Raw genomic sequence first — 26,206 nt, 5'->3', positions numbered from 1 at the left:
GAGAACTCGGATTCTGCGCCATTACGTGAAAGCTATATTGCGATCCTAAATGTAATATAAAAAACAGTGCTCACTTCTTCGGATCTTTCACACTAGAACCATATTAAAATTGATTTTGAATTACGTCAGAAATATAAATTTTATTTGCATTATATGTTGAAGAGCAAATTAATTTTTTTACGTACTACAGCTTATATGCAATAGAATAGTTTATAAAAGATTTTTCGACGTGATTTATCAATTTATACTTGGAACACAAGCAATAACATGGCGCCGATTTATTTCGAAGTATGATGCAAAAAATTGATAAGATTTTTTGTTTTATCATCATAATCATAATGGTTACAGTAAGAGACCTCGAAAGCAAAATTCAACTCGATATCTTATTATAAACAAAAAATTGGATGACCGCATTTAACGTTAAAACTTTTGATGTGATTATGAGACTATGCGATTCATTTAATTCGCGTTATTGGACTTTTCTACTTGTTTGATAATCGATCAAGCTTTTAGAAATCAGTCAACCTTCGAGTATGATTTGTCATGGTCAAATTGGAAAAGGCGCTTTTCTTCTGTAGCACACTGATATTTGAAAACCTGTTTCAAGCGGCATACCGCTCAGGACGATTTCCCGCGGGACAACCGTAGATCTCGAATACCAAAAGAGGGACGGAGACAGGCCTGAAATCCACGGGATTTCTCGACTCGTCTTTCAACTGTGGCCCCGATCCCTTTTTTTTGTCCTCCCATGTGGACTTTTCGCTGCAATAGACCAGCTGCATAATAATCCTCCATGCATTGCATCAAAAACTCGGAGAGAGTGTCGAGACGTAAAGATCAAAAACTTACCTGATCGCACAAATATAGTCATTTCGATAATTATTAAGTGCCGAATTGCCGAATCATAAACTTTTCAGCACGCGCAAACGCCGATAAAACAAAATTAATTTGCGAGCAAACAGATAATTCGGCCGAATAATAATTCCGCGTAGCTGCCATTAATCACGGATCGGCTGATATTGATTTCGGGCGGCGCGCGTTCTGATTGGCTGACTTTACTTACGGTTCGTCATTGTGCATATAACGCACCTACATTTCATTAATTTGCATGTGTTCGGATACATAGGTCGTTAGAGTGCAGATAGTTTATCTGTCAATTTATTTATGATTTATACAATCATAGAACAGCGCCGCCGTGGCGCTTATCCTCGAGTTGGCAATTCTGAAATAATCGCAATACCAACAATTAAAAATCTATATTCAATTTGGCTGCCGGCCAATAGTAATTCTATTTTTGTTCGAAAATATTCTTGTGTCTATACACAACGTGCAGTACGTGTCTCTCGGTCTTTTCTCAGTTTTATTGTTATGTGCCGTTGCCCGATATCTTTTCAATATAACATTCTCCCTTTTGGAAAAACATCCTTTAATCGAAGTAATCAATTGAAGAAATGTTTGATTTTATTATAAGCAACGAATTTGTTCTGCAAATTTTATCTAACAATCTTCTGCGATACGGTGCATCGTACGTTAATATCAGTCCGAAAGGTGAAACGAAACTGAGGCCACATCTTGCGTGCATCGCATTTGACTGTAACCGGCTGTCCTTGATTGTACAGAATTGCTTTGATTTCACGCTGGATGCATCCCTACTTTTATCTACCCGTAATTAATGGTTTTGTTTCCATTTATTACGTGGACATCAAACATGCTTTAGCATGCCAAATAAACACTCCGCGATTCTGTGATGTAAACGATTAAAAATACTCTCTGCACATATTTTTTTCTGTTAGATATCGTTACGTGATTGTCATTAAAATTGTTTAAAGTGCAGTGTTTCGATAAAAGAAGAAGAGAGAAATACAAATTTACCGCAAGGTTTTACATTGTGAAATTTAGAAATGTCCGTTGATAACGGTAAAGTATAATTTATTTTAAAAGAAGGTCAATTTTGCGTATTTTCTGTTATTATCACAATATATGAAACGCAGCTTCGGGGTTTTCAAGAGGTTGATGCCGCTTATTCTGGCTCCAGCTGGAATGCCGTTCCCCTAGCTTTGCTTTCCTTTTCTTCTTATTCTCTATGCTTCCCCCTCTCTCTCCTTTCTCTCTCTATCGTCTTTTCATCTCTGTCTCTTCTTCTCCCCGGTTCTTGCATGCAGATAGGAGCATGGGAGATGGGGCATTCCAGCATCCCAGCATCCCAAGGTGAACCGGCCCGTGGTCTCCTCTTTATCTCTCTCTCTCTCTCTCTCTCTCTCTCTCTCTCTCTCTTCGTCTCATTCTCTCAAATCTTGAACTTTACGAAGTCGACTAACGAGATTTGTCCGATTCGAGAGAACCCGCTGTAACGCACCCGCGCGCGCTGCTTTATTACAAAAACTCACATGCTCGCGCGGTAACTCCGAAAGTGTATACTCCCTTTTGTTAGCATAGGGCAAGCAATGTTTCTTAACGAGTGCATTTGTTACCGTGCATTTCTCTTCTGCAGAAAGCAAGCCTTGTTGATTCTCATGAGTCGCTTTAATTAACTCGGGCGATTACGCGTCACATGTTCGGTAATTACGATGCGCGAAGTGGTTCGCAGCGACGGGCAAAAGACGGCTGCGATATGCGACGAGTTATTATGCATTGTGTACCTATAGATGCTGATAAAGGCGCGGCGGTCGTATTATCAGGTAGCAAAATTACCGTAATGCCTGTTTGCAGATAACGTAAGCACACATTGTTCGCGGGAGTTAGCGCGAGCGCTATTACTTCAAACTTTATTAGCAGCAAGTGCCGAAAATCATCATCACGGATTTTCTTTTCTTTATTCGAATTGTCTTTATTTATATTGACATGTCGTAGCCAATAGGTATATGTATAATTTAGAAGTAGATTACGTGAGAACGAACTTTCAAGTGCGTACGAGACTTATTGCGGTACTGATACAAGGAAATAAAAGGAAGCATCCGAGAGAGACGGAAAGAGAATAAGGAGCTATTGTGCTGTCAAGTCGTACACGACAGTTGCGTAGTACCGTTAACGGAATTGCATTTAAGTCGCTTTAATTGCACTGAGTTGCTGACCGGAAGTCGTCGTTATAGTCATTGCTCTCGCGGCGATAGCGTGCTTTTATTTATTCAGTGTTTTAATTTAAGGTGGATGGTAAGCTTCATTAAAATAATATCTTTTTTTGTCGTTATTACGTGAAAATGTTTCTGGTCCGGAGAGAGCCCGCATTTTCGTTAAATAAACAAATCCACTCGGGTCATCAAAATGTATGATAAACCATCTAGCGGCGAGAGGGCCGCTTTACGAAATTCGTCGTGCGTGTGACACGCCGGGCGCGTGTGGTAACGAGTGTGTACGAACGCAAGAGGTCGATTTAACCGTACGTTACGCCATGATAAAATCTCACAAACCTATAAACTTTGAGCTCGAGCTAGGTGCGGGTACGTTATATCATAAAAATCCAGTAAAATAAGCTCGTAAACCGAGCAAGAGGGAATGAGAAAAAGAGAGGGAAAGCGGCTTGTGTTGTCGCGATATAATATAAATTCGCCTTGTGTATCTACGTGTTCACGCGTGTCGCACGCGCGTTATTTTAGAGTACACTCATTCCAAATCACGAAGCTCGAATTACGGACGAGAGAGAGTGCTCCCCCACAAATCATTTGCATAACTAAAAGGAAGATGATGCTCAGTAATATGAGACCGTCGCTTTCGAAGTTTGTGAAATCTTTATCTCAACTGATTAATTATAAATAATATTTCATACCAATGTAAATTAATTTTATTCCCGTGTCACTGGGACGGCGTGTCACGCGCGCGCGTTTAGCTAAAATAATCTTCACTTGTGTAAATCGTACAACAGATACACGCGCGCCTTGTGTTTTTTCTGGATTTGATTTATCGGAGCGCCAGTTCAGTCACAGATCTTAGATTATCTCAACCAGGGCATACAACACATTTCTTGGTGTGGATGAGAGAGGCAGAGTGATCTTTCGAGAGGCTAATTGGAAGACTCTCGAGGGCTACTCTCGACGCTCCTATACGCGCGTCGTCGGCCGGCGTTCTCTTAATCGTATGGTAATTCTATGGAGATTGTATGGGGCGAGGAGAAGCTCGTACCTCGGGATCGTTAGGCCCTTTTCGTCCCCGCTGGGATCTAAGCTCGCCCTGCCTTCTTCCGAGCAACAGCGTTCCACTATCCGACTTCCAATCACTCCTTCTGCTACTCGCCTATCATCGTTCTCGCCCCCTAAGAAATTTATCTTTTGTTTTGCTCATCTCGTTACCTTCGTCAAAAATAAACGCGAAAACCACTATTGACTTATGCTTTATCCCAAAAATGGATTCTACAAAAGACAGCTCCGTTAATTGTAATTCGCAATTTTATTTTCACACGGATAAATTTAAATTGGCGTATATTACATTTATATTCTTATGTTTTGTGTTAAGTTTTATCTTTTCTAATGCAAAAATAATGTTAGTATTCTGACGAGATGTAACTCACGACTCTATCGTCAAAGTTCCACTTTCGTCTAGCACGTTTTCTGGCTTTCCCTCTTATATTCTTCTTCAAGTAGAGATCCGAAGTGACAAGTGAGTGGCGTGCCACCCTCGAGGGGGGATAACAATAACCTTGTGCCTCGACGCGAAATAAGTATCATACTGTCTCGTTTCCATATATGCAAGCGACTTCAGACACGCGACGATCTCACAATCGCCACTGTCTATTCGCGTCGAAAAGAAGCCTGCGATTATGCGCGCGGGCGCACGTGTGCGCTTGTGTGTACGTGTGGACGCCACTTACTCCACCGTGCGCAAATGCGAGCGTTATCATTGATCTAACTCCATTCCAATTCCGTCGGAGTACCAGATGACAGGAGAGTGACAGCTCATCCTCAATGCAAGCCCTTCCCCTTTCCCCGTCGTCCGTCATCGAAGGAATATATCGGGCATAATTTTATCGCGAATTAAATTGGAGGCCGACTTTAATATTGTTTCTTTCCCGTCGACTCTAACGTCATTATGCTTTGCATTAATTCTCTCGATACTTTATATTTTAAAACAATGTTTATGAGCATAATTTTAATCTTTGATTCAGTGATAACTGAACTAATTTATTATTATTTATTATTAATTGTGTAATATTTAATAGTCGGAATACATTTCGATATATTAGCTGTTTCTTTTCTTGTTTTTGCGACGATGCAATGTGCACGCCATTTACGAGACGATGCATAGAGCAGCGGAGAAGATACTTGCGACGGACGCATAAAGCGAGAGGTGCCGGCGGATAAAAGAGCGAGAGAGGAAAGAGGCGACGCAGCAGGGCGAGAGGAAACGCAAAGAAGCTTCCATCTCGGGCTCGGAGATTTCATTAAAATTCATGAACCGTACGCGACTTGCGCTTCTCACCGCGGTGGTCTTTGAGTTCTGCGCGTTACGAAGAAGCGGCGCGGTACATGCACCGACGTGAATGGACGAGAGAGAAAGAGAAAAAGCGAGAGACTGGAGGAGAGAGGGCGGAAAAGCGATGAGAAGAGAAGAACGTGGAGTAGAGCAGGAGGAATGAGGTAGAAAGCGACGTCAGCTATGAATAATACAGAGAACTTCTAATTGCGCGAGACAAAACTCCGTGTAGTTGGAAACTTTCATCCCAGCTACGACGACCAGGAGAAACTTTAGCAACTCTCGCGAAACTTACCGCTTGTTTTAACGTCGACCCATCCTCTCATGTACGCGCCGGAAGTCAGCACGGAACCGCCATGGTGCTCCTATAGCGTTCCTTCTTAGTCGTATCCGCACGTGTTTGGCTATCGTCGCGGAATCTCTCTCCCGAACTTTGTTTTTTTCACCGTTTGATTCCCCAAGGAATTCACTTCGAGACGCCAGGATGAAAATGCGTTGGCTCGTTTTCGTACGATTATAATCGGATAGATAGTATGAAATAGAAAGTGGTGACTATAGAAACACTGAATAATGATTGCAGCAATTTCTCGGTAAAAATTCTCATCATATATTAATTATTCCAACTGTTTTTGAGGAGAGCTTCTCGTCACTTTATGATTGCAATAACTCTTCTTAACTTTTATTTTATGTTTAGAATAACGCTTGAAAATTGTGCGGCTGTTTGGATTTACTCGTCTAGCGATAATTAAAGTCATTATTCGCGACACGTCGTTGCGAAGGAGAAATAGGCAAACGGCCGTTTTCTCTTTCGCACTTCTCGTCTTGCTCTTTCGCTTTCTCGCTTTCTCTATTTCTCTTTTCCACGATGGTGCTCGCATAGGTGTCGGCAATGAAGAGAGGGATATCGTTTCTACGGCTAGGGTGTGTTCAACCCTCATACTCAGGGGTGGCTGTAACGTCGCTCGTAAAAACACCGTAAACTCGACAGCAACAGGTCCCGTGTGTCTGCCGCAGAAACGCCGGCCGAGAGCCGTTCCTCGAATATGACAGTTGATTCGAGAGAGAACGCAGGGCGCCTCGACACTTGGTTGCGTCACTGGCGATCCTTTACGTTTGCTTTCGGCGCATCCGACAAAATTATTACGAGTAACATTTGATACAATATCTTTTTACCGACATCGGAATGAAATAAACACACGCGTCAGTTTGACGTTTCATAATTTCACATTAGTAAAAAAAAAAAAAAATACAACCAAAAATCTGGGACACTTTGTGGATGTTCTTGTGTTAACTGTTTGGATCGATTATATATTTCGGGGCGTCAACTCTAAATATCGCAGCGAGACAGTTGTCATTCATAATTATTCCTTCCATGCATTTTTTATTTCGAATGAGAAAAGACCGACGAAAAATCTCGGAGACTCTTTACCTCGCAAAGTAAAAATGTAATCGTGGTATCATATTGTTGATTTCGACATTTTTACGTGAGAGAGTTGCTAGATGGTCCAGACGACCATATTCAGGGGAGAGGTAGAGACGGTGAGAAAAATTGTCACGGCGAAGGATTTCGAATTCTCGTCGCGTAAGGAGTATGCCGCAGAGCCAGCCCTTCTTTTCTTGTATGTGCATACATTATGCATGCACAGCGGTGCTGCGAGAAAAATGTCTTGGCAGCCGCAAAGCGCGGGATGGTTGCTTTGTCTCTCTATATGCGGCGTTACCAGACCGGTGTCAAAGTGTGCAGATGTGCATGTACCAGGGCTTTAAATGTGCACAACTTTGCTGGCAATTTAGCTTTAGTTGCGCTAATAAGATTCTTTAATAATGACACATACAGCGCCATCAAGCGGTGGCTCGCAAATCAGAATATATTACGCAAAAAGTATTTCTCGCACAGAACTTTCTGTATAAAGGAAAGTTGGCTGTTCGGTGATAATGCGATTTCCAAAATGTAGTTCTTAAATTTAACTTCGAAAACACATTGACATATTTATTATCGCTAGCAGTATTTAGTTAATCTATTTTTTTTTTTTTTTTTTTATTTCTCAAATTTCTCAAATTCAATCTTCGATAGGAAATGTGTAAATCCAAAGAAAGCAAAAGATAAAAATCTATCGAGATTTAGGCAGAAAAATACGAGCTATATGTGGCCAAGTCACAATAATGCGTCTTCAACTCCATCCTCGATATTTCCACCGACGGTTTTTCCACGATTTGATATCGAGCGCCTTACCCTCCTCCTCGTCGAGGGTTCGGTGGGGATGAAGCTGAGCCGACAGTGGCGGTCGTCCACCCTTCCTCAGGGACGGATTGCCCCCCTTTGGCCCATCTATGGGTTGTGCCTAATGTCTATGGCTCCATTAGTACTTCTATGAGAGAACATTTCTTTCAATCCATTGTACTGACAAAAATATGCCTTTTTTACACTCATATTAGATTAATGCTAAATTATTTTATCGCGAGACACGCATATTACTATTAATTTATCAAATTTATTTGAAAAAAATATTTAAATGCAAATTTACGCTAAGAAAAACACTTCATTCTTTAATGAAGACCAGTAATATTGCTTGGGTTGTATACTGTGCAATGTATGGATTATGCGAGTAACAAAGTTGCAGTGTAGTATCGTGGAAAGTTTCGTGCCGGAACTTTGACTTTGATCTAGTGATGTTTCATGTATAAGAGACAACCTTTTTTGCTAACTGGAAAACGAAGAATCGCAAGGATGAGAGAGGAAAGAGGAGGATGGTTTTTCCAATGATGATGCACCGGTAGGAACATGTGCGTTTACGGTACCCGTGAGAGCCACTAGCATGAAAACGCGAAGAAGACTCTCTAAGACCCTGTCCATCCTTAAAAAGAGGACACTCGAGTCTCTACGTGGAAAATTTCTCAAGAATTTGAGACTGCTATAAATTTAAAGTGTCGATTTTGGCAATGATCTCTATCAGTTTATAGTTTCGAATGTGATAAAAGTATCCCTACTCTAATTTTTCTTCTTTATTTTATTGATCAATTTATTTTTTCTTTCCGAAACGAAAAATATTATAACTCCAATTATTTAAACAAGATGCAGTTCTAACTGTTTTTAAAGCAAATAAATTTACATAATTTGTGGAGTTAATATAACACGAGATAGAATATGTCGCGGTTGGAGTTAGAATTCCCGCAGAGATATCGTTCTTTCGACGATTTTCTCATTCTGATTTTGTTTGGCGCGAAGAGATTCTGAGTAGAAAGAGTTCGCCGAAGGGCCTTTAGATACTGATGGAATCCTAAATTTTAAATCGCCCGAAAGATCGTGCTCGGAAATTGAACCTTGACCTTTTCCTCCACGACGACTTTCGATCTTTCTGATGGGATTGGTCCTACAGCCGTGAGCGCGCGTTGGGCAAGCACTATTATCGTTAGATTTTATCGCGAATGTTTTGCTGCCAAATACGCCTCGAATAATTTCACTAGTTTGCGAACCAAGTACGTAAAGATTTTTCAATTTTATCAGTTGTTTAGCTACAAATTTAGCCAACTCTACGTTGTGGCTAGAGTTGTTGCAAGTCGGAGATATTCAGTGCGCGTTATCGATATTTCTACGACAAATTACATTCCATATTAATGTTAAAGTATTCATTTTTATCGATAAAGAAATCGAAGATATATTAATTAATGCTGAAAACTATTCAAGCGAAAAATATCGATAGCCGGACTGTTTCAAAGTATCGTTAGCGTCCTTCGGGACTCTGGCTGGCTCGTAAATTCACAGTGGAGAGAATTTCCCACGGGTCTCCGGAGAAACGGGGCCCGTTGAAAATCGCCGATATTTTTGCCCCGCCGCCGTCGACGACTCCTAGACTACACGCGTCACAGCGAAAGTTACTGGGTGACAAAGAAAGAGCAGTAATTTCCCCTTCTTCGTGCACACCGTTCATTGACGTTTATGCGTTTGCGCGCACGGATATAGTATGCGGCTGCCGCCGGTGCATCCGCGCGAATGCACTCCAGAGATTTTCCAGGCCAAGTGTCTCGGCGTTATTCGCGGGGATGCACACGCCATAGATCATGGTGTTTTCAGCATCCACACCCGTGGTTGCGCGCGTGCGCTTACAACACGCCCGTATGTACACGGAAACGCGCCAACTGAGTTATTTTCTAATCATTGCCTCTCATTCTCCGCGCTAAACGCATGTACAGTTTCGTTCACGGTGTGTAAATACGCATATATTGCACCTCTTACACATGCATCAGCTTCCGATCTATTACGGATTTTTTGATCAATTTTGTGAGTGACTTCTCATTAGCAAAACTCCGATAGGGAACTCTTTTATATTCGAATTTAAAAAATATTAGGAATTCATATATTTTTTAGAAGAAAAAAATATTTAATCTCGCAAACATCCGGTAATTGAATTAAAAAGTAATCTTTTTGTTTTAAACTTTGTTATTCTAGATGTTTATTAATCACTGGCATTTTCTCTATATTTTTTTATCTCTGATATCTTTGAAGACACGCGACGGGATCATTTTACGTGAAGCACTCTGTATATACGACGTACGCCAGTTCGTGGCTACATAGGCATCGGCTCATACATATGTACACACGCGCACGTTTGATAATACGTACGCAGACCCACTACACGTATACCGGGTGGCCCGAAAGTGGTGTTGGTCTCGACGCGAGAGCCACTCGATCAATACGCCACGTTGCCTCCTGCGCCTCCACCCCCAGGAACGCCGGTGCACCCCTTCCACACTGCCCCTGTCTTTTCTCTTTCTCTTTCTCTCTTTCTCGTCCTCTCTTATATTCACCGCCTATACCCCTCTACGCCGTGGCCGACGTATTCGCCCACCCCCGAGAAAAGGGACGATACGATGGAAACGGGCTTTCGGCTGGCCGAAGACTCGGGAAGGAAATACTCCGCTCAGCAGAATTTTTCGACTTCGCGGATGATGTAAAAAAAAATCCGATCATTCGCAAGAGTCTTTTTAAACAAGAAATAACGATATTTCGCGAAATTCAACAATTTCTTAAAATAAAATAGAACTTTACACTCGCGTGCGCACATACATTACTTCTGAAGAGATTTAATGCCTTTCAAGTCTATTACGACTCTTTCGATTGCAACATAAATATCATTATGAATGCACTAATTTGATTTCATATTTCTATTTGTTTATCGCGCGTGAGATAGATGCTTATATTATAGTTAGCTGATTGCGGAAATTTTCACGAATTTTTTGTTTGTTATTTTTTTATACCAACTTTATTATAAACTTGCTCTCGATATTCTGGTGACGGCGGCGGCTTATCGCGCGTGAAATAGAAACGGATTGAGTTTGCTGCTCGTCCGTTTCCAGTTTGTTGCAGAGGGTCGCTCTTCCGCTAGGCATAAACAAGGTTATAGAGTCATTAAGCGTTATGAACCTGTTTCGCCGGGGCTTATAGACTTCCAGAGAGAGCCTGGCGCGCGTAGACATTTTCCTGTCGTGTTTATTTAATCGATTACTGCGGTCGTTCAATTTTACAGTGCCTACGGGTGAAACACACCTCTTATACCCCGCACTTTCGTGAATTCTTGCATCAGCGAAACTCTATCATCGTCATTGCGCTCTACCGTGAGATATGAATAGCCGTGTCATAAATGTTTCTATTTGCTTTACATAACGAATATTTTTAGAATAGCGTACAATATTACGAACTACACGTCAAAAGTCAAAAGAGGGTACAAATGTTTCCATACATATTAAAAGTAATGATGTCTATTTTATTGCACATAAGACGACTTCTAACTATTCTATAATGCGATATTTTATTACAGAAATTATATAGAAGTAATAATATTCCTTTTTTTTTTTCTTTTTTCTTTTTTTTTTTTTTTTTTTTTTTTTTTTTTTTAACGCCATCGTAAAGATCGACACTATCCGGTTTATTTTACTGAACGAGGCGAAGTGGCCGGGGTGGCTGGGTAGGCGGGGGTGGTCTTCGGGATACAGGATACGGCACTGACCATGCGTGCGAGGGGTGTTTCCACCCTCCACGGACGAGGCAGCGGAAGCAGAGAGGGGTACACATTCGGTACACCTGCGCTGTATATTGCGGAAAAGCCGGACTTGCCAGGCAATAAGAATTTCTTTCTTCATCTCTCGCGCCTGCCCCTTTCTCTCCACCGTCGACATGCAACCCTTTATTAATACCACCTCCGTCCACCCTTCTCTCCCCGTTTTTTCTTCATGCTGCGTCTCGTCCGTGAAGCACCACCTTCGACCTTTTTATCTACCGCTCCACCCTCTCATGCCTCACATTGTCTCGTAACAATGTGGACTCGGGGCTAACTAGTTTCGCTGATACGTGCGCATTAGAGCTGCCTTAAATAAAAAAAAAAAAAAAAAAGAAAAGAAAAACAGACACGGCTATGAATGCCGTCTTTCGTCCCGTGGCTCTGCGAACTAGCAGCTGTACACACAAGTTCCGAGCAGAGTTCTAGAGTCGCGATGGCAAAAACAATACTTACAGGGTTTCGTAACTTCGCGAACGCATAAGTGAATAATGAGCTGGTTCTATGCTCTCCGTTCTATAGCCCTATCATAGTGAACAGTAATACATAGTAAACTGAAGCGACTTGTGAAATTCATGAGGTTTATATGCGAGATTCACGATTGCTTGCCCGACAAGGCAAAATATTTTCACAAATAACTAATTGCTTTCCGAGATATTCTGAATGATCTGATGCTCGAGATAAGCGCAACAAGCGTAAACACTTTAGCGATTTTGGGCGCGCATGAGTGTTTCTTACGGTTATTAAGCTATTAAAAAATCTGATTATCGTGATTATCTGCGAGATGTATGTAGACGGCGGGGCTGAGACAAGTTTTCGAGGGTTTCTGAGCAGGAATGCCACTTCAATAACGAAGCACAGTCGAGGGGCTTAATTTGTTTCGAGACGCCACGCTTGCTCTCCCGCTTGCACTTACCGTGTACATACTTTTATATACATATATACATACATACATATATATGTTTGTATATATATGGTATATATACATATATATGTGTGTGTGTGTATATATGTATGTATGTATATTCTAGCCGCGTGCGGATGCCTTCCTTCCATAGTCACCGTGCATGTCTCTTTGTGCCGACTCCGCGCTCACGTCTCGTCCGTGTATAAACTAGCGTAACGCGCGAATGTACGCGTGCGTTCCATACACGTGGAGTACATAGCACGCCTAGACCATTTTGCAGCGTTCCTGCCATTCTAACATCCGCGTTTCATTAAAAGATCTCTCGCCCGACCTCTCGGTTGCGCCGTCTCGCACAGCACACGACTACACTTCGTGTATTCCATAAGGCGCACCCGGTGTCTCAGAAGTGACATGCATTCCTCCGATAGATATCAGTCTCCACTACTCTCTAAAAGTGAATCAGTGTATTATCACTGGGAAACAGTCAATAGTCACTTATTATAATAGTTATAAGTATAGCACTGTAAATCAGTAAAATATCACTGAAAGGAATAGTTAATAATATTAACTGCTGAAATCAGTAATATTAAACTACTAGAAACAGTGATTTTCAACAATAAAATCAGTGATGTGAGCTATTCAAATCAGTGAATATCCCAGCAAAAATATTAATTAACACTAATAACCTTAATATTATAATTTTCTATTCAAGAATTTAACTGTAACGTAAAACATGTATATGTGTTGAGTTACTTTACACATTGTTAAGTAGAAAATTATAATATTAAGATTATTACTATTAGTTAGTGTTTGCTGGATGTTGGTGTGTGGTACAAAGGAAAAAAAATAATCGGTTGATATTCAAACAAAAAAATTCTTATATTTGTTGATTTAATGTAATTTATATATTAACATAATTTTTATATATTAATTATATATAAAAAGTAATTCAAAGTAATCAAATAATATGTTTAGAGTTTCAAATAAATTGAAAATTAAAGACAAAATGTTTATAGAATAAAGCCAATTAACAACTAACACAAGAATATAAATGTAATAAGAATATATTATGCAATATATTATATAATGTAATATTAGAAATATGAGAGAGACACTCAAACATATTGCACTTTATCGGATAATGAAATAAATTTTATAAAATTACTAGAATGCAATCAAAAATAGAAAAACAAGTTTAGTTTCACGATACTTTAAATTAAGTATTATAAAAACATGTCAGCAAAATAAAGTTAATTTAAAATTAAACATGAGAATATTATACAATAGATATATTATGCAATATTATCTACTGTTATATTGCAAATATTAATATGAACAGAAGAAACCAAAGCATGTTGTACTTTATCGGATATTTTAAAGCAATAGTTTTCTAAGAAATTAAAAAAATAAATTAGTGTTTCTGGACACTTCACATTGAAAACATAATATGTTTTAAACAACAAATCAAGTGCCATAATAGGCGAGTTATTGTTCAAAGTTAGAGTGCGATTATCAGCCTGAATAAAATATTGTGTAGATTGTCCTTTGATTAAAATAATATAGGGCTGAATAGGACCTTTGGATTCACTTCTAAGTTTCTCAGTTTGGGCCTCTATGTTTGTTCCTTCCTGAAAAAAGGAGTTTCTTGTTAGCACAAGTATTAATATATAAGTTTATATGCACTAATCAAACTCACAGGCCATATCTGTAGTAAAGAAGGATTTGGAAATGTTGCAGTATACATTTCACCATGTTCTCTTTTATCAATAATGTTCTTCTGAAATTAAATATCCAAATATTTGAATCATATATTTTAACAATCATATTTATTATATTGATTATTATCAGTCTATACTAAGAAATTTAAAAAATAAGATAAAACATGTTTACCCCTTTTGATAAATTTTCCTTGCTTGCTCCTTTTCTTTTTCTTTTTCCTTTCCTAACAGCATTTGATACAGGAAGTAAATCTGCCAGAAGAGTTATGGCACGAAGAGTATCTGAATATATAAAAAATTATATATAATTGAAAAAATGAATATATAATTATTATTAATTAAATTGTAATAATAATAATAATAATTAAAATAAATATATAATTAATATTTCACTGTTTAATTTCTATTAAAAATTATAAAAAAATTAAAATTAAAAAAGAAAACAGGATTTTCAATTACAGCAGGACTCGGCACGTGTTGTATTTCAATCGATTTTCAGCTTGGTTTATACTTAGCGTTATTCCTTTTATCTCTATCCACGCGCAATCTATATGTCGATTGACACTCGGAATATACGCGGATTAATGAAGTAAGAAAAATGGTATTAGGCAAAATCAAACTATAAGAAAATGGCCACACGTATCGAGTCTTGAGTTATAATGAAATATAAATTTACCATCTTGAATAAAAGCTGATTTTTTAAATAAGTCTGGTCTTGCTGTACTGCAATATATAAGGATTCTTTGTACATAAAAAGGGGCAAATCTTGCTAAGAATTTATCAGAAGCTCCTTTATATAACCTTTCAAATTCCTCATCAAACTGCAAAAATATAAATACATTTTTGTAAAATAATTAAAATATCTTTTTCAATATACAACTAAGCTGTAAAGATAAAGCATTATGTTATTTACCATCTCCCCAGAATAATCAGTTAATCGAGGAAATTCATCACATATTTCATCTATTGAAACGGCATTTTCCATAATCCATTTTCTTCGGTTATTCATTGTAATACTCATACATTCGGATATAGAAGACTTATTGGCATTTGACGGCATTTTAAATTTCATCCATGAAATCTAATGAAAATGTCATAATAGAATTAATGTCTTTTGTACAATGTAATTTTTATTTCTCAATAACATATTAAAAATTATTATAATATATAAAAAAGTTACATAATAATTTGATAAAAAAAATTAAATTTTTTATTTGTTGCTACATACCTTTTCTTTATACAAATTTTCAGGAAGTAAACCATTATGTTCCTCATCTGAATTTTTTTCAGAAAACAATATTTTATTTACATTTCGTCTTTTCATTGCTGCCTGAATATATTTTTTCTTGGTAGGTGAAATATGTTTTCTCATCGTCCAAAGACGATATTCAATGAAGCCTCTCTTTGTAACTGAATCATAATAAAGTTCCTTAAAATTGTAAAAAAACAATGATCAATTCATTTTAATTAAATATTTAAAAAAAACATTTTGATAATTTCTTACATGTCCTTTTTTTGCTTCACAGTCTCGTAATTTTGGAAATTCTTTTACGATATTTTCAGCGAGGGCTATTTTAGCTTCTTCAGGTGGATAACTAAAATACAATAATTATAGAACAATTGCGTAAAGATGCAAATTTAAATACAAATTATAATAAAAATTCCTCAGAAATCAACTTACTAATTATCTCCATGAACTTTTACTAACTCGGATGTTAAAATCCTCACGAGGCTTTGTCTATCATCTTCTGTGAATATGCCATTTATGGCTTTCAAAATGTTAGTACCTTGAGGATGCTTCAAAAGAGTCTCATGAATTGTTTTGAAACGCTGAATTAAAATATATAATTTTTTATTAGTATATTCTACACTCCTTTTCTTGTTACAAAAACATAATTGCTTTTACCGAAAAATTATTTTTGGATATTGTAGATTCCTTATTTTTACTAGAAATAGCTGATATAGATGAAGAAGCATTACTACTGGAAGATGGACTTTCAACATTCATTTTTATAGAAGTTCCTAATTCCATAGGCAAATCTGAAGAGAATATTATTTCTCCATTTTCTGCTACTTCATATGTTCCATCTACTTGAGATGGTTGTATCTGCTTATAAAATTATAAAAAAATTAAAATAGTAATAAAATATATACGAATAATTATAAAAAACATTACCTGAGAAGAAGAACAATCTTGGAGAAATTAAAAAATTTTTTTTACTGGACCCATCTTCAATCCCATACTTTTTAAATCATTTTCATTAAGTAAAAGAAAAGAAGAACCTTCGATTTTTTCATCTAAAAATTTATAAAAATTTATTTATATTAATAAAAAATATAAATTATTAATAAAAACGCAATAAGAGCAATTTAGAATATATAGAGAGAGATTAGACATAAAAAATTATATTATTTATAAATATTTTTTATACAAAATATTTACAAACTATTCATACATAAAGATCAGTATATAATATAATAAAATTTATATCTAATAAATGTACTTACAAGTAATAAAGAATGTCTTACATTTTCTGTAGTGACGAAATGCAAAGAAAAAATACATTAGTTATAATATATGGCGTAGACTAATGTAAGAGCGATTAGATGCTGGTTCAGACCAAATAGAAAATGGTTTATAATGCCCAAGATTAAGACAATTTATGAAAAGATACGAAACTTCATCCATTTCCAAATCAATATGATAGGCATTAAAATCAGTATCAAATAAATGAGTTTTACATAAAGTGGTAAAAAAATATACTTCATTCTTTTCTAATATTAATATTTCATTTATACGGCCAAAAAGTGGTACATTATCTTCTCTTTTCTTATCAACTTCAAGGCATACTAATAAATTAAGTTTAAACTCAACACCATTAACTTTTACAGCATTAGTGTTAAATACAGAGTCGTCATCAATATATCCTAGAGTATGTAAATATATACGGCTTTTGCAATCTTGCACATTAACTGTTTCTCCACTATATGTTTCAACTCGAAAAATTGTTGCATCTCTTCTTCCCCATCGATTACTTTCAGAGCACTGAGCAATTCTTATTAATGTTTTAGGTGGATTTTTAAAATTGTTAACAACTTGAGCTCTTACTTTGATTTCGTTATGTTTAGCTTCATAACGCATACAGTTATACAACTGAAGAGGTCCTGACCACAAGATACAACGTGGATAATGCATTAAATGATGGAATTTATTGATCATATTTACAGTAGGAAACAATTTCTTAAATTTCTGTAGAAAATCAGTGATAAGAGCTTTCAAATAAGATATGAGAGAAACTGCAACTTTTGGTGCAAATACTATTTCCATAATTCTTAGCAAAAGAAGAATTAGTTGCAAATGCTCATCTGTTTTTGGAACCAAATCAGAAATTAAAAAAGGAAAAGCACGAAGAAGACACCATATTTGCATAGCTTTTTGATTTAAAGTATTCCCCTTTTGATTCAATATTCTTTCATTAAAATTTGCTGAAGGCTTGTTTTTTCTTTCTACAAAGCCATATTGAAATGATATTAATCTATCATTGAAATCTTCTATTTTAAAAAATTTTAATTCTATAACATAATGAACTAAAACTAACTTTAATATCATTGGTCCAATACCACAAAGTATATCGTGCATTGGATCAAAAATATTATTTCTACATATATGGAAAAAACGAGATGAATGCAAACAACATTCTCCATGCATTCCCGTTAAAGTTTTAACATTATTATTATAATTAGCATTCTGTAATAAATTTAAGTGTTCGTTGTAAATTTCTACAGTCCTTTGTTGTTTCATTTCTATATTTCCGTTATGTAAATCCTCTCTATTATAAAGGCACATTCGACAAAATAAATTAGAGGATGGACTCAGGAAATTGAATACTTCATGTACAGCCAATCCATCTCCACAAAATGCAGCTAATGATGCACGCAAAGTATATTTTTTTTCTTCTAAAAATATAGGAACTCCTTCATCACTTTCCAATTTTGCAAGATCTTTAAGAAAAGGACTCAATATCTTCTTCATTGTATATTTTTTTATGTCAACATGACAACAAAGAAGCAGGACATGAATGCTACTAAGCTCAGAATTCATATGAAATGGAAGATTTTGTATAGTATAATAGAAAGCTCCTAATTTATGAATGCATGTTTTTGAGCCTAGTGGATTAGTGATTTCTAGTTCATCATAATATAATTGAAGTCTAATTGCATGCTTGTATTTTTGAAAAAAAGTGTGATTTTTGAAGTGCTGTCCATCAATAAAGGAAGCAAGAATATCATTATTTGATTCTCTTTCTGCTTCTATTGCATCGCGTATTTCTTTGTTTCTAAGTACCATTGACAAAGAATCAATAATAGGAACATATTAGCAAGTTTCTACAATTTTTTTTGGTATGAAAGTGCCTGTTTTTCTATCCATTATATTATTAATACGTGTACCCAAAGGTATTTCTTGAGGTTCAATATATTCTGTACTAGATTTTAAAGCTTCCATTTGTTGTTCAACAGTTCTTAATCCTTCGAAAGATTTACTTATTTTAAAAGAATCTAACAAATCACTAACATCAGAATCATCAAGAATTTGTCTAGATTCTATAAATTGTTTAACTTTACTTTGTAATGATTTACATAAATTATTTGTAATTTCTGCATATTCATCAAGAATTTCATTTATAATGCTTCCAGTTGCAGTTCCTTTTGAATGAAGCCTAATTATCATTCTTATTATAGAGTCTCTTAAATTAAAATTATCAGAAAATTGTAGGACCTCTTCATTTTTTTTTTTCAATATATTTGTCAGTATTATTTATATTATTTTGATCAATAATCATATCATCAGATAAAAAAATAGAATCTGTACTTGTAATTGAAAAATCACAATCATTCTTTTCTTTAGAAAAATGATTTTTTCGAATATGCTGCCTTAAAGAGAAGAAATTATGAAATCTCCTACAACATTTATTTTGACCGCATTCAAATCCACTTTTTTGTAATCCTCGTTTAATTGTTAGACCATGTTTTGTTTGAAAGTGTTGATTTAAACCGTCTAACCCTCCTTTAACAACATTATTACACATAAAGCAATTTAGCTTCATTATTTATTATTTATATTCAGATTATATTTTTAAATATCTGAAATATACACTCACCCGAAAAAAAAGCGGTACACTGAAAATGTGGGAAAAATTCATCAAATTTCAACTGACGATAACTTCGTAAATAATAAAGATAGAAAGTTCTATAAAATATGGAAATGAAGCTAAAAATCTCTACTTTAAGAATCAATTTATTTCAATGTTGCAAAATAAATTTATTGAAAATGGCGGATGACAAAGCGCGAGCATGCAAAATTGAAAAATAATGGTTCGAGTTTGCGACGGTGCACGGTATAAACAAAAAATTGTAGCTTATTGGGATCAAAAGCGTACGAAAGTACAGAGTCTCCTCTTTAAAATGCTTTTTTATGCATCTCGATACGATGATTTTTCGCCGAGAGATTCGCATTTGAAGAAAAAGGCAGATTCTTACTTCAAATGCGAATCTCTCAGCGAAAAATCATCGTATCGAGATGCATAAAAAAGCATTTTAAAGAGGAGACTCTGTACTTTCGTACGCTTTTGATCCCAATAAGCTACAATTTTTTGTTTATACCGTGCACCGTCGCAAACTCGAACCATTATTTTTCAATCAATTGTTTTGCATCCGAAGGAGATGTCTGCAGATCTTTTGTGATTTCTTCGCCCTGACTTTTTGTTTATGCTCGACCGCACATTGCGAGAAGAGTGCTTGATTTCTCTTGATCTTTTTCTTTCGAGACGCGTTACTTATTCGTACGACTTCGTCAAAGTAAACAATAATTAATCTTTTCGCATTGAAATTATTGGTCAATTATGGCGACGATAAGTCCTGAAAAAGCTGCTCAAGTTGTAGCGTTAATTGAAGATGGGAGAAGTCGAAGGTACGTTGCTGAGGCACTTGATTTATCAGTGTCAATCGTGCAACGTGCTTATGCTAGGTACTTGGAGACTAATTCTGTCCAAAGAAGACCTGGTTCGGGACGTCCTCGTTGTACGAATGAAAACGATGACCGATTTATTGTTTTAAATTCATTAAGAGACAGACATCGAACGGCTGTTCAAATTCGAAACAATTTAAGAGATGTCCGCGAATGTAATGTATCCGTTGACACTATTCGAAACAGATTAGCGGAACACGGTCTTTTTCCGCGCAGGCCAGCAAATGTACCTTCGCTTATGCGTCGCCATCGCGTAACTCGACTCAATTTTGCTGTCGAGCATGCAGGCTGGACATATGCAGAATGGAGTACCGTTCTTTTTAGCGACGAATCTCGTTTTTGTCTGTATTCTTCAGACGGACGAGAACGAGTATACCGTCGCGTTGGAGAACGATTTGCAGACTGTACTGTAAGTGAGAGGCCTAGAAGTAAGAATCTGCCTTTTTCTTCAAATGCGAATCTCTCGGCGAAAAATCATCGTATCGAGATGCATAAAAAAGCATTTTAAAGAGGAGACTCTGTACTTTCGTACGCTTTTGATCCCAATAAGCTACAATTTTTTGTTTATACCGTGCACCGTCGCAAACTCGAACCATTATTTTTCAATTTTGCATGCTCGCGCTTTGTCATCCGCCATTTTCAATAAATTTATTTTGCAACATTGAAATAAATTGATTCTTAAAGTAGAGATTTTTAGCTTCATTTCCATATTTTATAGAACTTTCTATCTTTATTATTTACGAAGTTATCGTCAGTTGAAATTTGATGAATTTTTCCCACATTTTCAGTGTACCGCTTTTTTTTCGGGTGAGTGTATATATAATGAGAGCACAATGTAAACTATATTTTAATTATAAAATATATTATAAACTGATGACACTTACCATTAAAAATATGTCGTGTTTCTGCATCTGTAAGTTCCTCAATTTTTGTCCTAATTCGTGAACTGACAAATCTTTCACTTGCTGCATTTTAATTTTCAAATCTAATAAAATAAAAAAATAGAAATTACAAATAAGAAGACAGATTTGACAGATTATAATTTTAATATAAAACACGTCATAAAATTAATTTTAACTAACTTAATAAATACAGATATATAATGTTATATGCTATTTATATCTGTATTTGAGAATTGTAGAAAAGTAGAGAAAATTTTTCCTAAAGAGACTTTATCATTAAAAAGGTTAGGAAAACAGATAATCTACAGAAAGGAAAATTTTTAATAATTCTTGTTTACTTTTTTGTCTTTGATCACTGAGTGTTTACATTTTAGAGGAAACCGCAAGACAATGCACGTCCAGACACGTTTGGACACGGTACATTTTTATAACTACTATAATTATTTACTACTAGCATTATTTTTATTTGTACAGCTTTTGTTAACTACAAATGAAAAAAAAAAAAAAATATATATATATATATATGTACTTACCGCACTGCACAACGCATCCACGTGAACTGTGATCCTTGCATGCGTATACTTGTGTTAGCTCGTCTTTTGTTATGCACATGCGCGACACTGTATGGTATCGTAGCAGATACAAAATCAGCATTACCGATAGATAAAGTACTGATTTTACAGTGAAATTTTATTTTCACTGACCATAATCAGTGAGTTTTAAAATAAAGAAACAAAAAGTAAGTGTTTCTACTGAATATCAGTGAAATACTCACTGAATCTTAGTGAAATCCTATTTTACTGTTTCCATTAGTGACATTTTCACTGATTTACTTTTAGAGAGTAGTTTTCTTCGATATTAAATTTGCCACGTAAGCTTCCTCATTGTGCTATATGACGAGTGCTTCAGGCCGATTTTAGTTCAGAGTAATTTAAGATGAATTTAAATCGACTTCTCAGATTTATTAAGCTTTTCGAATTATACACTTTATTCACTCTATAATTTCAATGCTTCATGTATATGCAAATTGTGTTGTGTACATGTATACAATATCTAATATCATAATGATACCTGTCATGACAATAGGATTGAAAAATAAGCGTTATGATCTTATAACAGAGCGATATGAAGTTATGATAGATTGTTCTGTTTACATTTTGTACATTATGTGCATTATGTGCAAAACGTATAATCGCGAAATCAGAATGGTTTAAGATCAATATATAAGCTTACGCGAACGTAGTGTCGTTGTATAATTGTACAGAAATTTATTGTACGATAAAACTGCATGCGAGAATTATCAAACTTGTTGCTATTCGGGTCAACGGCAATGGAAATAAATAAGCTTAGTAATACTTGAAAACTATGCGAGGTTAGTAATGACTCTTATGTTCTTAGTATTGCCTGAGTATTTAAATTATTAGATTAAATTACATCTACTATCTTATAAGCATCAATCTTTCTGGTAATTAAAAAGCCATGTATTAAATCAAAGTCTGCGAAGCTAGCACTACGAAATGCAAATTTTTGTAAAACTTATAGGTACTGCATTTGATTGTCCTGAGATTAAGTTTCATAAAAATTTGCATTTCGGGATGCTAGTTTTATAGATCTGTTAAATCATGTGTATAAATATAATATCCAGCAGCACCGTTCAACATATTGTGATAAATTTAAAAGTGTAGTCTAGCAGTTGTCCAAATTTAATTTCTCCTATGATAAAATAAACAATTTTCGACGATTTTATTGAGTTTGAAATTAACGTGGCGTTCTTGACTTGAAGGCTAATGTAAGATTTTGCAGGGATACGCATCGTGCGCGAGGGGGGGTGAACGCAGCATAACCAACCAGTAATGCGGCATAATGTAAGGGGGTTAAGAGTAATTCCTGTCGACTGAGGGTTCGTCCCTTTCGACATTTACGACGTGTTTTACGCGATCAAAGCGAGCCGTAACAATTATTGGGCGATTTCGCGGCCGTAAAATTTTATTTAACCCCCACGACTACTGACGGAACGAGCCAACCACTGTATGTCTCCCTCTCACCCCCTGTCTTCAATCGCTTCTTTATTGCAAGTGAAGAGAATTGCTCCGCGATATTTGCACTCCCTTGTTACGTTATTGTCCTTCGTTATCTTCATGAGTTTTGAGAAAAAAAGAATCAAGGATTAAACGTTAACATCTTTTAGTCTTTTGCGAAATAGTAAAGAAGCCAAATTAACAAATTATTACTTTTCAACGTATCACATGTTAGATTGAGATTTTATATTAAGCGCATTATTTTAAAAAATAGCCGAAATTTATCCCGCTCTCAAGGCAGTCGAGCAACGAAGCGGTCGAACATTCTCACCAAGCATATCTTCGCTCTTATTCCATCCAGACGGCGGAAATCGATGGCCGTCGGCGATCGTTCCGGACACCCGGTACGTCGAGCACCGCGCGTTGTGTACATTTGGCCGCGTTTTCGCATCGAGTTTTGATTTACGGGGTTGAAAGAGTAGACGGTAGGATAGTCATGGCGAAAGGGGACGAGTGTTTCGGCGGAAGTGGCTGGAAAAAGGAAGAAAAATAATAGAAGGGGAAAGGAAGAGTGGCGGTGGTTGGTAGTCCAAGTCGGACTGGTGGAACATGGCGAAGATATGGTCGAGCGAACTCGAGTCGTAGGAGGAAGCAAAATAGGAAGGGAGTTGAAAGAGAGAAGCAGGGTGGGGGGGAGGGGGAGGAGTGGCGACGTCGATGCTGGGAAAACATCGCGAAGCATTGTGAGCGAAATACCACAGTTCGCGCGGGATCCTTTTTTGGGCGGCGGAAGCACGAAATTGCTGGAGCGCGAAAGAAATCGTCGAAAAGAAGTTCTCTCTCTCGCGAGCAACATAAAGTGCGAGATATACGCGCGGACGAACGCCGAACTTCGCAAAACATTGTTTTTCACGCGTGGGAAGAGAGTTTCGAGATCCTCCCGACCAGAAATCCCGCTCGTCGCCAGCACCCGGAACTTCCACATCGATAAATCCACGATCAACGGAATACCGCGCAAAACGACGGGTGCAACTGCCGTGGGTAATTCGGCAGCGTGTTACAGGAGATTTTAGAATCGTCTGTATAGCACTGGACGTCCACTGGAGAATTTTATTTCTACAAATATAAATATTTTTTAAAGTATTTTTATAGAATCGTAAAAGAAGGTTTTATGTAGAGTGCATTTATTAGAAGAGAAGTAATATAATAGCCTCATTTACATTCTGTTCAATAGCAATTGTTAGATAAATCATTATCGTCGATTGATTTTACATCAAATCAGTATGTATATCGAAAATATCACGATAAAAAAAACCGAAAGCGATACAAGCCGAATCGCGTGTTTGGATCATTTACGCTAACTGCTCGTATTAAATCCCATAGAAGAAACGGGATATATCGGCGGAATATATATCCGATTTCGATAAAAGTTTCCTCGTGCGTTTATCGCGTGCACTCGTTTTTTTATCTCGACATTCGAAGCTGGCACGCGAGCTAGCATCGCGTCACGTCGCGAATAAGAGAGGACGAACCTCGAAACACGAGCTTGGCGTCTCGATTTCCTTTCATAAATCAGGAGAGCCTGGTATATTCTTACGGTGGAATATCGATATCGAATCCTAGAGGGTGTACAGACACCGATGTCTTTCTTCCCTCTTCTATATTTCTCTCTTGAAACCCCCATCGTCGGCATTCACCCCAGAATTAAAAGAGCAGTTTTCTTCCCTTTTTCCTTTCGCCTGTAGGCCTAATCTCTTGTCTACCCTGCTGAAATTAGGGAATAAAGGCGTGAAAAAGAATCGAGAAGATGAGGAAAATAAATGGAAAAATGGTACATTTCGTGAATTAATATTTTATAAAAAGCTGAGAGTAATCCGATTAAATTGAATATATAATTTGCATGTTCAAGTAAAATATGAAAAAATGTTACAAATTTCTGATCTTATTAAAAGAATAAATTGCTACCAATAATATGATTTTAATGTATTCATTTAATTTTCTAATTTAATTAAAAAATTTAATTAAAATTGCTTTCTGATTTTTTTGTTTTTCTTTGTTCGTTTTACACACTATATATTTAAGTGTAACACTGTAAATCCTATTTTTAGCATTATGTTTGCACATTATTTACACATTTGCGTTAAAATTCTGCGCTAGTCTAATCTCGCGAACGCCGGGTGTGTGATAACTCAGGTCATTCTGATGAGCCTTACGACCAAGTTCCAACCGCTCTTAAAATATGCAAGAGAAGGAGAAAGAGAAAGGGATGGTGCGCGAGCAGCCGGGATCCACGTCGAAATAACCCTCGGGATAATTTAGATTCGTAGAGCGGAGTAAAGCAACAGACAAGAGCGGTGGCAGAACGCCGGTGGTGTGTATTGATCTAAACGGGAACCCGTGAAAGCAATTAAGATAAGGCACGGTAACAAAGGGTTGTCGGCTGCTTTTCGCGGTGAAAAACAGTGCAGGGGAGAGGGATATACATGTAGCAGATACGTGAGAAAATGCAAAGTAGATCTGTTGATCTTGAAAAATAATTAAAACGCGATATTTATTAAACAGCGAAGGAGACAAAGTATGAATTGTGTTTATGATTTGGAAAATTATAATTTACTCATGATAGGTGATACGCAGCATTTTTCTGATTAAAAGCATGTGGTTAAAAATATTTGCGCTAACATTAACGCATCGAATTAATGCGGCAATTTTCCTAACTGCATTGGTGCATTTTGCGGGGTACAAATTAGTTGAGCGATTAGCCTGCTTTTCACTGAAATGTCGTATTAATGTAGCTCATTCGCAAACGACTCTCGAAAACGACGAACGTAGCATCGAAGCTCAGACAGTACGAGTTTATATACTGGGTATTTCATACAGAGCCACGTGTCGCGTACGTGTCAATCGTGGAGAGAAAAAAGGAGAGAAAACGGGAAAACACGGAGAAAGACGGAGACCGAAGGGCATCGAGAGCAAGAGCGTACGACTCGGGCAGAACGTCTGAGTCGTAAAATGTTAACTGCTAGTAAAACTGAGTTTACGCGCTTGTAAGGACCCCCGTAGGAGACTGACGCCGCCCCCGGTCCCTCTTCAGCGTGGCAGCATGCAGGGCCGCCCCTTACACCCCCTAATAGCCAGATTATTGCTCGTAAGCCAGCCATTCCCGCTCGAATCCGCCCCCAC

The 26,206-nt window shown here is 36.8% G+C and overlaps 2 protein-coding genes across 9 annotated transcripts in view; one reads left to right on the top strand and one right to left on the bottom strand.

Moving 5' to 3' along the window:
• exd (extradenticle) overlaps positions 1–26,206 on the top strand; it is a 62,553-nt gene that overhangs the window by 7,678 nt on the left and 28,669 nt on the right. The gene's annotated exons all lie outside the window — the stretch shown is intronic.
• On the bottom strand, positions 13,513–21,823 carry LOC105670195 (uncharacterized). Its single transcript, XM_067355846.1, has 13 exons — positions 21,542–21,823; positions 20,991–21,091; positions 16,590–16,615; positions 16,258–16,379; positions 15,988–16,188; positions 15,763–15,911; positions 15,586–15,676; positions 15,310–15,510; positions 14,995–15,162; positions 14,758–14,902; positions 14,254–14,363; positions 14,060–14,140; positions 13,513–13,991 (listed from the first exon to the last, which is right to left on the bottom strand). The coding sequence occupies exons 5-13, from the start codon at positions 16,111–16,113 to the stop codon at positions 13,656–13,658; spliced, it is 1,407 nt and encodes a 468-aa protein (XP_067211947.1). The 5' UTR covers positions 16,114–16,188; positions 16,258–16,379; positions 16,590–16,615; positions 20,991–21,091; positions 21,542–21,823; the 3' UTR covers positions 13,513–13,655.

This window comes from Linepithema humile, chromosome 1 (assembly GCF_040581485.1).
Source record: "Linepithema humile isolate Giens D197 chromosome 1, Lhum_UNIL_v1.0, whole genome shotgun sequence".
Classification (NCBI taxonomy): Eukaryota; Metazoa; Arthropoda; class Insecta; order Hymenoptera; family Formicidae; genus Linepithema; species Linepithema humile.
This window is presented reverse-complemented; position numbering and strand designations above follow the sequence as displayed.